The sequence below is a fragment of the Halichoerus grypus genome, chromosome 8, assembly GCF_964656455.1.
Source record: "Halichoerus grypus chromosome 8, mHalGry1.hap1.1, whole genome shotgun sequence".
NCBI classification, from domain to species: Eukaryota; Metazoa; Chordata; class Mammalia; order Carnivora; family Phocidae; genus Halichoerus; species Halichoerus grypus.
The window spans coordinates 104,425,433-104,438,166 of NC_135719.1; the positions used below are offsets into that span (position 1 = coordinate 104,425,433).

The 12,734-nt window shown below is 36.8% G+C and overlaps 1 protein-coding gene across 1 annotated transcript in view; it reads right to left on the minus strand.

The window, feature by feature from the left end:
* SOS2 (SOS Ras/Rho guanine nucleotide exchange factor 2) overlaps positions 1-12,734 on the minus strand; it is an 83,809-nt gene that overhangs the window by 3,770 nt on the left and 67,305 nt on the right. Inside the window, exons 19-21 of the mRNA XM_036110616.2 lie at positions 10,417-10,533; positions 8,711-8,972; positions 8,162-8,203 (exon numbers count right to left, since the gene is read on the minus strand). Of these exons, the coding sequence (XP_035966509.2) occupies positions 8,162-8,203; positions 8,711-8,972; positions 10,417-10,533 (421 nt within the window). The remainder of the gene's footprint in view (positions 1-8,161; positions 8,204-8,710; positions 8,973-10,416; positions 10,534-12,734) is intronic.

The window sequence follows — 12,734 nt, forward strand, 5'->3', positions numbered from 1 at the left end:
AACTCCAATCAGAGAAATAACAAGTGTTGGTGAGGATGTGGAGAGAAGGGAACCCTCATGCACTATTGGTGGGAATGTAAACTGGTACACCCACTGTAGAAAACAATATGAAGGCTCCTCAAAAAAGAAAAAAATAGAAATACCATATGATCTTGTAATTCCACTATTTACCCAAAGAAAACTAAAACACTAGTTCAAAAAGATATATGCACCCCTATGTTCACTGGAGCATTATTTACAATAGTCGAGAGATGGAAGCAACCCAAGTATTCACCAACAGATGAATGGATAAAGAAGATAACAGGGCGCTTGCACGTGAGCGCGCACACACACACACAGGAATACTGCTCAGCCACAAAAAAGAATGCGATCTTGTCATTTGCAACAATATGGATGGACCTAGAGGGTATTAGGCTAAGTGGTATAAGTCAGACAAAGAAAGACAAATACCATATGATTTCACTTATATGTGAATTCTGAAGAACAAAACAAAACAAAAAGAAAGACTCATAAATACAGACAACAAACTGGTGGCTGCCAGAGCGGAGGAGGATAAGGGGATGGGCGAAATAGGTGAAGGGGATTAAGCGGCACAAACTTCTAGTTATAAAATAAGTCAGAGAAATAAAAAGTACAGCATAGGGAATATAGTCAATAATATTGTAATACTATATGGTGACACAGAGTGACTACACTTGTGGTGAACACTGAGTAATGGAGAGAATTGTCAAATCACTATGTTGTACATCTAAAACTAATATAACATTGTATGTCAACTATACTTCAATAATAAATACTTAAAAAAAAAACTTTATTTTTTAAAAAGTAAGCTCTATGCCCAACACGGGGTTTGAACTCATGACCCTAAAAGATCAAGAGTCGCATGCTCTACTCACTGAGCCAGCCAGGCACCCCAGTAATAAATATTTTAAAAAGTAAAAAAGAAAAAAAAGAGGTGGGCATGGGACTCACTTCTCACCTTTTTTTTTTTTTTTTAAGATTTTATTTATTTATTCATTAGAGACAGAGAGAGAGAGGCAGAGGGAGAAGGAGGCTCCCAAGGAGCAGGGAGCCCAATGTGGGACTCGATCCCAGGACCCTGAGATCATGACCTGAGCCGAAGGCAGACGCTTAACCATCTGAGCCACCCAGGCGCCCCACTTCTCACCTTCTTAACATGATCAGATTTTTATCTATTCCCCTTCATGCATGCAGCCCTGTGTTTTGCTCCGGGGAAAGCTGACCTTATCCCATAGCTCCAAAGATGGGGCCTGATTAGACCAAGTCAATCAGTGTAATCCATTCCTTCATCCAGAGTGACTGATGTAGCTGTAGGCATGTGACCTAGTTCAGACCAGTGAAATGTGAAAGATCTGCTAGCGGTTACCGAAAAGAAAGTTCCTTGCCCTTCTGGAAAAGCACTCTGCCAGTCTGTCTCTGTACCTCTCTCTTTCCTTCTTACCTGACAGAACAAAAAAGCACACAACCATTATTGTTCCTGCCACCACTCTTATGACCTTGAGGGAAAACAGCCTTAGGTAAAACTGATAATTTGGACAAAACATTGAAGAGGCAAAAGAAACCTGGTCTTTGATAACATCACTGAGCCACTGATTCAACAAGTCTTAAAGCAGCCTTCCTCTAGACTTCCAATTATGTGAGTCAGAATGCTTTTTTATTGTTTAAGTCAGACTTAGGTGAATCTTCTCTTCCTTACAGAAATACACACTCATGGAAGCAGAAAATATCTGAATGATGGTGGAAAAGCTGTGAGAGTTTTTGAATACGGGTCTGACTCTACAGGAGACCACTTAACCACTATGTTATACTTCTTCATAGTGGGCACTCAATAACCCTTGATGAACTGTGAACACAGTTTTATTTTCTATCAAGAGCACTTCCCTATATGATCAGTTTTTGTAAGCATTTTTAATAGTTTCAGTGTTCCAAACTAATGAATGTAGAATAAATTACTAAGTGATTTCTGTAATGTTAGTTAGATAGGTAAGTCACTTCCAATTTTTTGACATCCATCCATCCATTTTTTCAACAAATACTTACTGCATAACTGCTACAGTGTCAGGGGCTGTTCTAGGCACTATAGCTAGAGTAGTGAACAACAACGGGCAAAAATTCATGTTCTTATGGAGCTTATATTCTAGGTTGGGGAGAGAGAACAGATTTGGTAATTAAGTAAAAGTATTATGGCTATAAATTAGAAGAAGAAATATTAGGTAGGGAAGGTGGATAGGAAGAGATAGGAGGGGAGCAATTTTAAATGGGGTGACTAGGGAAGACCTCACTCAGGTAATAATGGGCAAAAACCTGAAGGAGGCATGAGAGTCTGCAAAGTGGCCAAATAGGTGAAGAGCATTCTAAGCAGAGGGAATGGCAAAAGCAGAAGTCTTGATGTGGGAATGTGTCTATTGTGTACAGGAGGCAGAGTAGCTGGAGTAGAGTGAGTGATGGGGGCGAATACTAGGTGATGAAGTCTGACATATCAAAAGAGGCTAAAATGCATAGAACCTTCTGGGCCCTTTAAAAGAACTTTGGCTTTCACTTTGAGATAGGCACTGGAGGGCTTCAAGCACAGGTGAGACAAGTCTAACCTACATTCTTTTTTTTGGTCTGACCTACATTCTAAAAGAACCTGGCTGCTATATTGAAAACAGACTATGGGGAAGACGGGAAGTTAGGATGCCACTATAATAAACCAGGTAAGAGATTATGGTGGCTTGGATCAAGGTGATAGCAGAAGAGATGGTGAGAAATAGATTCTGGATATATTCTGAGGGTAAACAAGATTTGTTGATGAATCACATTTGGGGTATGAGAAAAAGAGAGAAGTAAAAGATAACTCTAATATTTTTAGCCCAAGCAATTAGGTGCAGCTTAGAACTGGGATAAGGAGGCAGTGGGAAGAACATCTTTGGAGGGGATGAAAACAAGCTCAGTTTTGGAGAAGTTTGAGATTCCTATTAAGTATGTAAATGGAGATGTCGAATAGGTTACTGAGTATATGGGTCAAAAGGTCAAGAGAGAGGTTCTAGGTAGAGAAAAAAATTGGGGAATTATCATTATACAGATGATATAAGACTGAATGGGCCAACCAAGTGAGTGAGAAGAGGTCCAGGGACTGAATCTTGTGGCCTTCCAAACTTTACAGGTTGGGGATATGAAGAGAAACAAGCAAGAGAGACTAGGGAGCTGAAGTATAGTTAGAGAAACCAAGAGAGTGGAATGAACAATGTGATCTTCACATATGTGACTTCTTCCCAAAAATGGTATTTTGTATAAATGAAGACAGAAACTTGGTCTTTTTTGTTTGCCACTGAATCTACAGTACCTAGCAGGGTAACTGGTACAAAGTAAGTATTCAATTTCCTATTGAATTAAGACCAAAGGGTGTGAATATTTTTATGGTTTGACATGTTGTTTATAGATTTCTTTCCAAAAGGGTCATACTAATATACCAATTTACAAGGGATAAGTAATGTATGAGAGTAACTTTTAACACAGGCTTGCTCAGACTTTGATGTGAACAGTCTATTCATGTCCATTGTTAATGAAGTCTTGCTGTTTTTTCCCATTGTATGTGAGCACTTTTCATACATACTATGTTCTTTCTTTCAGGATTTGTTTTAGGAGAGTCAGAATTTTATGCAGTTATTCTCAACATTTTCCATTAAATTTCAAAATGAAATTTTCCTTATCATATGGAAAATGTATTTTACTGCCATCCAAAATAATGTCTAGAACTCCTGATTCTAAAATCACTTGGTGTTATGGGTTGAATTGTGTCCCCCCAAGAGATATGCTGAAGTGTTAACCCCCAGTACCTGTCAACACGACCTTATTTAGAAATAGAGTCTTTACAGATATGTAATCAAGTTAGGACGACAGTGGGCTCTAATCCAGTATGACTGAGGTCTTTAGAAGGAGAGGAGAAGGGACAAAGAAACATGCAGGGAGAAGATGACCATCTGACAACAGAGGTAGAGACTGAGATGATGCACCCATAAACCAAAGGAGGCCAAAGATTGTCAGCAAAGGCCAGAAGCTAGAAGAGGCAAAGAAAGATTCTCTCTTCCATGTTTCAGAAGGAGCAAGGCCCTGCCAACCCCTTGACTTGGGGACTTAGAGCCTCCACAATGTGCTCTTCTAAGCCACTTAGTCTGTGGTACTTTGTTGGAGCAGCACTAGAAGAAACTAATATACATAGTAAAAACATCACCCAGAACAAGGAAAGTAAGAAACAAACTTCAGTGAAGCCGGGAAACATCTGAACCCTGAAGTTTCAATACATGAAGGTGGACTACAATGTATATGAAGAGACAAATGGAGAAGATGAAACCCAAATGTCTACAGTTAATGATACTGACAAACAGCACTTAATGTGCCCCCACAGAATGAAAGGAGGGATCAGGAGTTAAAGGCACTTGGTATAATGAAAGACATGGGCATGAAAAACAGAAGACCTGATTAAATCTAAATAAGGAGGAATTAAAACTCTGTGGGAGACTGGGGGTTTTATTTTCTGGTGAATCTAAACATCAGACTAGAGCCAGCAGACCGTGCTGAAAACACAGATTTTCATACTAAATGTTCAGACCACCTAGGCAGAATATTCAAAGATCTTTCTTTGGAAAAATTAAACAGTCCTAGAAAGGAGGCCTCATAGATTCTGATGTTTGGGGATTTCCTAAATAAAAAAACTTCTCATCACTCTATTACTCTAGAGTGAAACCTACACGTCAACGAGCTCTGCCCGTGGATACAGAATTTCCCATCAGTTTATACTGCCTCACTCTAAAATATGGAAAGCTAAGGAGACCAGACAAGAAAGGAAAGACGGAAAGACTCCAAAATGAAAGACAACAGACTAAACTAACAGATGCAACTCAGAAAGGAAATAAAACCAGAAACAATTTTTTTTTTTTCAAAAACACTATAATCACTATAATATCCTATGGGAGATAAGACAGTGAATCCATGAAACCAGAATAATAGGATGACATAAAATTGGCATGAACAGAGGAAACTAGAAAGAATTTTTTGGGAATTCAAAATCATGATAGATTAAAAAAAAGAGTTGGAAGATGAAGTGAAATCTTGCAGAAAACAAGAAAACAAAGCGATGGACAATAAGAGATAAAAGACAAGAAAACTGGAGGCTCAATCTAGGATATACGATATAGAAAAGGAACTCAAGCAAGTCAGAGAACATGATTGGGAGGAAATTATTAACAAAACCATATGAGGAACATTTTCAAGAAATCAAAGACATGAATCTCTAAATTTAAAGGGCTTAATAAGTAGATAGCAAAATGAAAGGAAAAAATGACTCATATTAAAGCAGATCATTGTGAATGTATAGATCATCAGGAATAGAGAAGATTCTAAAACTTTCTTGAATATACTGTGGCAGAGACTTCTAACTGTCCCCCAGTGTACCTTTCTTTTTCTTCCTTTAAGTAATAGGATCCCATGTATTTTAGCAAGACAAAAGGCTGCCTAACTACAGACAAGATTTCTCAGCCCCCCTTGTAGCTAAGTTTTGACCAATGGAATGAGAGCAGGAGTAATGCGAGCAACTCCCAGATCATGTTTTGCTTTTCTTTTTAAAAAAGATTTTAATTTATTTGAGAGAAAAAGAGAGAGAAAGAGAGCACGAGCAGGGGGAGGGTCAGAGAGAGAGAGGGAGAAGCAGACTCCCCCTCTGAGCAGGGAGCCCGACTTGGGGCTCGATCCCAGGGCCCTGAGATCATGACCTGAGTCGAAGGCAGCACCCAACCAACTGAGCCACCCAGGCGCCCTGCAGATCATGTTTTTCTAACAAAACCTACTGACCTTCACCTTCCTGCTGGCTGGAAAATGGTAACAACTGGAGTTGCTCAAAACTCAAGAGATGGAAGCCCCATTTTGAGATTCCTGAATTGCCCTTCTAGCTTGTGGAACAGAGGTTTCTACTTGCTCTGGCTATTGTGAGAAATAGAGTTCTATTTCATTTAAGGTTCTGTATTTTTGGGTCCCTTTGCTACAGCAAGTATACTCTAGTTTTAAAAAAAGGATTGAAACTAGAGGGTCATTGACAGATTTCTATTTTGTTCAGTGCTACATCTCTTGCACCTAGAATTGTGCCTGCACATATCAGATGTTTAAAAACTATGCATGAACAATTTATGAGTGAATGACACTGGACTTCTAAACAGCAAGTTTGAAAGCAAGAAGACTATAGGAAAATACCTTCAAAATTCTTGGTGAAAAGGATTTATAATTCTATACCCAAACTATTAACAATTAAATATATTAAATACATTTTCAGAAATACAAAAACTTAAAAACTTTTTATCTTTTTATCCTTTCTCAGGTAGCTACTAGAGGATGTGCCTCTACCAAAATAAGGGAGCATATCAAGAAAGAAGACAAGGAGTCCAAAAAAACAAGGATCCAACACAGGAGAGAGGTGAAGGAATTTCTAGGATGACAGCTAGGTGAGAGGCCAAGAGAGCAACCAGTCCAAACTGGAGCAGAACAAAAGGGCACCAGGAAGGAAGTTTCCAAGTTAAACAGCAAAACGAAAATCCTGACAACTGTCCTTAGTGGTCTGACCTTATGGAAAACTGCGCTAAGAAAGGGTGTGAGCAACAGATGTTTGAAAAACCAACCAACAAACAAAAACACCTAAGCATTAATGAGTTTATCATTAACTTCATGAAACAGAGGAAACATAATCACAGTATACACTACTTGACCTAATAGTGAATAATATTTTCCCAAAATGTGACAAGTATATTAGAATAAAGGGCAAAATTCTCATCTACTGTAATAGGAAATCAGTGTCTAAAACTAATGATTCAAAAGAGAAAAATATGAAAACACCATTTAAAAATGTGAAAGTGTCACTGGAGAACAAGAAAAGACATGGGGAGACATTGGGTAGGGAACTGCTATCAATTTCATTTTCAGTGTTTAGCACTATTAGCCTTTTAAACTGTATGCATATATCACTTTGATAAAAATTAAATATTAAAATATAGAATTACAAACATTTAAAAGACTAACCTTACTTTTCTCATTAGACAGGAACTCTCTTGCTACTACCTAAATTATATACATTTTAATATCATAGAAGCAGAAGTCCTCCAGATTGGGGGAATTATTCCTGAAGCTACTCTGTACCTTTTTGGGTGGTGGTGGTGGTTGTTGTTTTTAAAGATTTTATTTAATTATTTGAGAGAGAGAGAGAGAGCAAGAGAGAGCACAAGCTGGGGGGTTGGGGGGGAAAGGCAGAGAGAGAAGCAGACTCCCCGCTGAGCAGGGAGCCCCACACACGGGGCTTGATCCCTGGACCCTGAGATCATGACCCGAGCAGAAGGCAGATGCTTAACAGACTGAGCCAGGCACCCCTGGGTTGTTTTAAACAAATGACTGTAGAAAGAACGGTGACAGCATTTACATTATGAAATAACTGAGAATGGCAGAATAGTGTTTTACTAAAATAACTGCCTTAACTAAATAAGATCAAGTGAAGAAACAAGTGATCAAGGGCTAGTCTGGAAACCTGATAAACATTTAAATATATAATCCACATAGGAAAATGAGTTGGGATGGGAAAGAGGAGAGGCAACTGATATGAAATCACTGTTCATTCTGTGCCAACCAATATGCTTGGTGCTCTACATCGTTATCTCATTTGATCCTTAACAGGGTTGGAGATGCTAAGTAATTTGTTCAAGGTCACACAGCCCCTAGACCACAGATAAGTTGTAAAATGATGAAAACTATAGTAAAGTTTAAATAGTACCCAGTTGTAAGCAAATAACTAAATTTATTTATAAGAATTCCATTTTTAAAAAATTTTTTAATGTTGCTAAAACCCAAATACTCATATACAAATTTTTTTTTTTTAAAGATTTTATTTATTTGACAGATAGAGACATAGCAAGAGAGGGAACACAAGCAGGGGGAGTGGGAGAGGGAGAAGCAGGCCTCCTGCTGAGCAGGGAGCCTGATGAGTGGCTCAATCCCAGGACCCTGGGATCATGACCTGAGCCCAAGGCAGACACTTAATGACTGAGCCACCCAGGCACCTCTCATATACAAATTTAATCAACTTGATTAATTTCATTATCATTAATCAACTCAAATTCTTACTTACTTGAGTGTGGCAAGAGCACTGGAGCAAAGATGCTATTGCTGCCTATTGGAATGAGAAAAATTAATTTGAAAAGAAAGGTAGTATGCATGGTTTTATTTTAAAAATATTTTTGCATAAAGTAACAAATGTAGTAACACAGAGAGTACAGAATTTTATCGTTCTCTAGTGACATGTTAGTTTTAAAAGAAATGAACCGGAAAGTTAGCTTTGTAGCTGGAATGTCATTCCTTTCTTAGTTCCCTCTCTATCACAGTCACTTTTTAAATCTCCTTCACAAAACTTATCTGCTTGTTGTCTTACTCTCTGTTGCTCCCTTAAGAGCAGTAGTATGAGGCCCAAAAGGTACTAAATAAATCTTCGTTTACTGAATAAGTTAGAAAATAAGATGCACAAACAATGCACAAATGATACTTCAGTCCCTTGTGTTAATCATTATTTTCACATTTAAATGCCACTTTCCACACTAATATAGTTCCCTAATTAAAATGAGAAGAATTATCTGAAACATCAGATTCCTTTTTTACTAAATGGTTTACATCAAATACATACCACAGGAACTGTTGAGATCCACATCTGAAAACACACTAAGGTCTGAAGAAGCAGATACTGGTGGAGTAGATGGTGTATTTGGAGAGGTTGGTGCTGACACAGTTGATTCAAGATCAGTTTCAGCAATCCGACTAAAGCTCATTTTACATGGTTCTCTTTCTAATGGCGTTGGATGACCTCGTAAGGTGCCTGAGGTAGAGCCATGTCGGCCTGTATTAGGCCGTATTCCAGGAGATTTTAAAGAGAAAGTTGATTTCCTAGGCTAGGAAAAGCAAACATAACTACCATTACTAATTTGCATGGACTTTATTTTTATCGCTTAATGCTACCTATTAATTCTTAGCATATAGTTAAGAGAGTACAATAAAATCCCAATCTGCAAACAGCCTGTAACATTCTAGTAGAACACTTTGGGATTTGATTGGCTTAGTTTTAAGATGGACTTGAATACAAGTAAACCTCTTTTCATACTGCAGAAATAAAATTCTTGAGAATCTGTGTGAAAACTTGTTCTTCTCCAAACACTTGAACCTAAACTTCTTCAAATCATTGGTATCAATTTTACATGTATTTACTGTGGACATAATATATACAACATATGTTAGGTGCATCAAGAAAAACAAAAGACCTTTTTTTTTTTCTTCCTAACAGTAAATGACCAACCTCCACAATGGTACTTTCAAATTTTTGGAGAAAACTGCTATTGTTCTCCCACCCTCCACCTCCACACCCCCTTTTAAACTCTCACAGTGGTAACCTAATGAAAAAGCATGGAACTCAGATTCAGATAACTTGAGGTAAAATCTCTCCAGTGTGCTGATATCTAGCTTTGCAGCCTTAGAAGAGTTATTTAACAACTTTGGGCCTCAGTTTTTGCTTGTAAAATGAGAGTAAGATCTGTATCATATAATTGTTGTGGAGATGAGATAACATCTTGCTGCTTGGCTCAAAGTAGGTTTTTTTTTTTTTTTAAGATTTTATTTATTTGACACAGAGAGAGAGACAGCTAGAGAGGGAACACAAGTAGGGGGAGTGGGAGAGGGAGAAGCAGGCTCCTGGCTGTGCAGGGAGCCTGATGCGGGGCTCGATCCCAGGACTCTGGAATCATGACCTGAGCCGAAGGGAGACGCTTAATGACTGAGCCACCCAGACTCCCCAAAGTAGATGTGTTGTAAGTGTTTTTAATTCCTCCCACGTCTTGCTTTCTGTTCAACCACTTAGAATTGGTCTTCCCCTACTTCTGTTGCCACTGCAAACCCAAGAATAACTCAGAACTGCAGCAGCAAATTTTAGCGTGAAGTTCATTCCAGTGGCGACCATGGACTATGGTGCTCTAATGACAGGAGTCATGGTCAGGCCAGAAGAACCATGATACACCTGCTCATTCCTTTTTCCTGGTCTTTTCATTTTCTGGTCATTTACAGCTCTCACTTTCTCACAACTTTCCCCCTTATACTAGGAAGGCTTAAAAGCTGACAGATAAAGAAGTCCTACAAAGATAAAGGATAAACCAGATTTTATCAAAAGGCTAATAATAACATTGCCTCCCATAGTATGTATCACTTTAGAAATAGAATAGTACTGCAAAACAAAGGACTGAAAAATAGCTATTCAAATAAATTAGAATTTTAATGGTAATATGTTACTAAACACCGAAGATAATATTGTTTTAAAAAACAATTTTTCCTAAATTGTAATGAACTTACAAATCGAGGTGGCTGTTTGCAGTTTCGGGGTTCAATTTCTAGTGACTTGTTGAACAAATAATCTGTAAACTCCTTTTCAGAAGCACTTCCCATGGGGTTAAGGTTTTCAAAGAACCTCTGGAATTAGACAAATCTCCATAAGTACATGTTTTAGATCTTATTGGAACATGTATTTCAGCAGTTAAAAACAAAAAAAAAATTATCAATAACTTAAGGGATCATAATGTCTGAGAGTTCACAAGAATTGCTGATTCTAATCTCTCTACTTTCAAATAAAGTTGTACAATTTCTACAGGAGTTGTATATTCTAGTCTTCATTATCTATTAAGAAGATGGACAGATTTTCATTTATTACCATCTTAATGGCTCAGTATCCCTCAGTTAACATTTTTCCTACTCATTATAACAAGATGATTATCACCAGTAAGCTATCAAAAGTGTTTAGGACAGAATTACAGTTATAATTCACAGTGAGACTTTTTTTTTAAAGATTTTATTTTTAAGTAATCTCTACACCCAATGTGGGGCTTGAACTTACAACCCCGAGATCGAGAGTCACATGCTCCATCAACTGAACCAGCCAGGTATCCCACAATGACACTTTTGATAATCAGAAAAAAACCAGAGATAAGATGGATTAAGTTCTATTCAAAAGTAATTTCAAGAACAATTATAAACTTATCTGTGCTAACCTCTAGTAAAATAACCTTTCTGTCTTTATGGAAAAAAAATTTTCTAAGCTTATATTTAAGTTTTTAGATAGAAAATTTAGATGATTTAGCAAAGGGTAAAAACAAATATAAACAGTAATCTCACCAACCAGAGATCTGTTAACATTTTACTCTTAGAATATTGTTCCAATGTTTTTACTGTGTGAATGAATATATGCATATATATGTATCTTCATTTTGGGGGGTTTTTTATTTTGTAAAATTGGGACCATATGTTATTTTTAACCTTTTTTTAATTTATAACTCAGTATTTTTCTATGTGGTTTACTTATTTTATAAGTACAAACTTTAGCTCTACAGTCTTTAATCATATGGATGTTCCAGAATTCATTTCACCGATCTCTACACTGGCAGTTTTCCACAGCAGTGCTTTCTAATTCTTTGTATTACAATAAGAATAATTATTATTAACTCCCTATGCATAAATTTTTCTGTACATTTATGATTATTTCCTCAGAAAAATTCCTTGGAAGCAAATTATTGGATTTAACTTTATTTAATTTTGAAGTGGTTTAAGAAGCATATATAAAAATAAGTACTGGGTTTTCGCTTTAACAGTAGGCAAAATGAGCTTCAAAATTCCTGATACAAAATTCTCCCCACTTTTCAGGCATTCTGCCAATGTCAAGAAAATTGTATTACTCCTTTAACAATATTGAAACAGATTGTTCTTATACTCAGGTCAGCCAAATTAAATCGTATGAACCAACAGTAATTTAAAGACTTCTGTAAAGTTATAATAGCAGTATTCTTGATTTTCTCATCCTTTGCGCTATTTTTTAATATTTATTAACTTGGTTAACTATGGCTTGAAAGTGAATGCCCTCACACCCCCATAAAGCATCATTTAATGCTTTAAATGATGGTAGAAGGTCTAGAATAGATCACAAAAACCTATTAGAAGTCACTGAGATATGAATGTTAAAAGTACTATTTCAAATATACCCAACTATAATTTAACATGATTTCTTGGGAAAATATATTATAAACTTTAATCTGAGCTTCAAGAGTGTATTTCTTTAGACCTATGAAGTTCAATATCACAGAGGGCTGGCCCCATGATGAGGGAAGAGAAATGAAATATGGGACCACTAGCAGCTTGTCACCATTTTCTTTAGAGCTGTCTACATTTTCGTAATGGTGTAGTTTAGGTCATTCTTTCTTAGGGCTTTAGGGTATTTTGTTTTGAGCTGGGAACAAAGAATAGCTACCATCTTACAATTTAGGAGGTGGGAGTCATGGTGGCCATTTTCACTTAATATGCCTGACCTGCACACTAAGCCTGAAAGTTGAGCACAATTTTTAATGTGACAGGGAACTTATTCTGATAGCTACTATATGTTCTGAATTTCAAATAAGTATAACACAATAAAATTCATTTAACATAAACACAGTATCATCATTTACTATAATTTAGAAGGTATCTCACATTTTACAGTATCACAGAATCAATGTTATAAACTATTGCTCAAAATAAAATATCAACTGATAGAATGTTAAAAAAATGATTTTTTGCTAAGCATATATATATATATATATATATACACACACACATATAAAACCAACCTCTTCCCCTATTTAAACCCA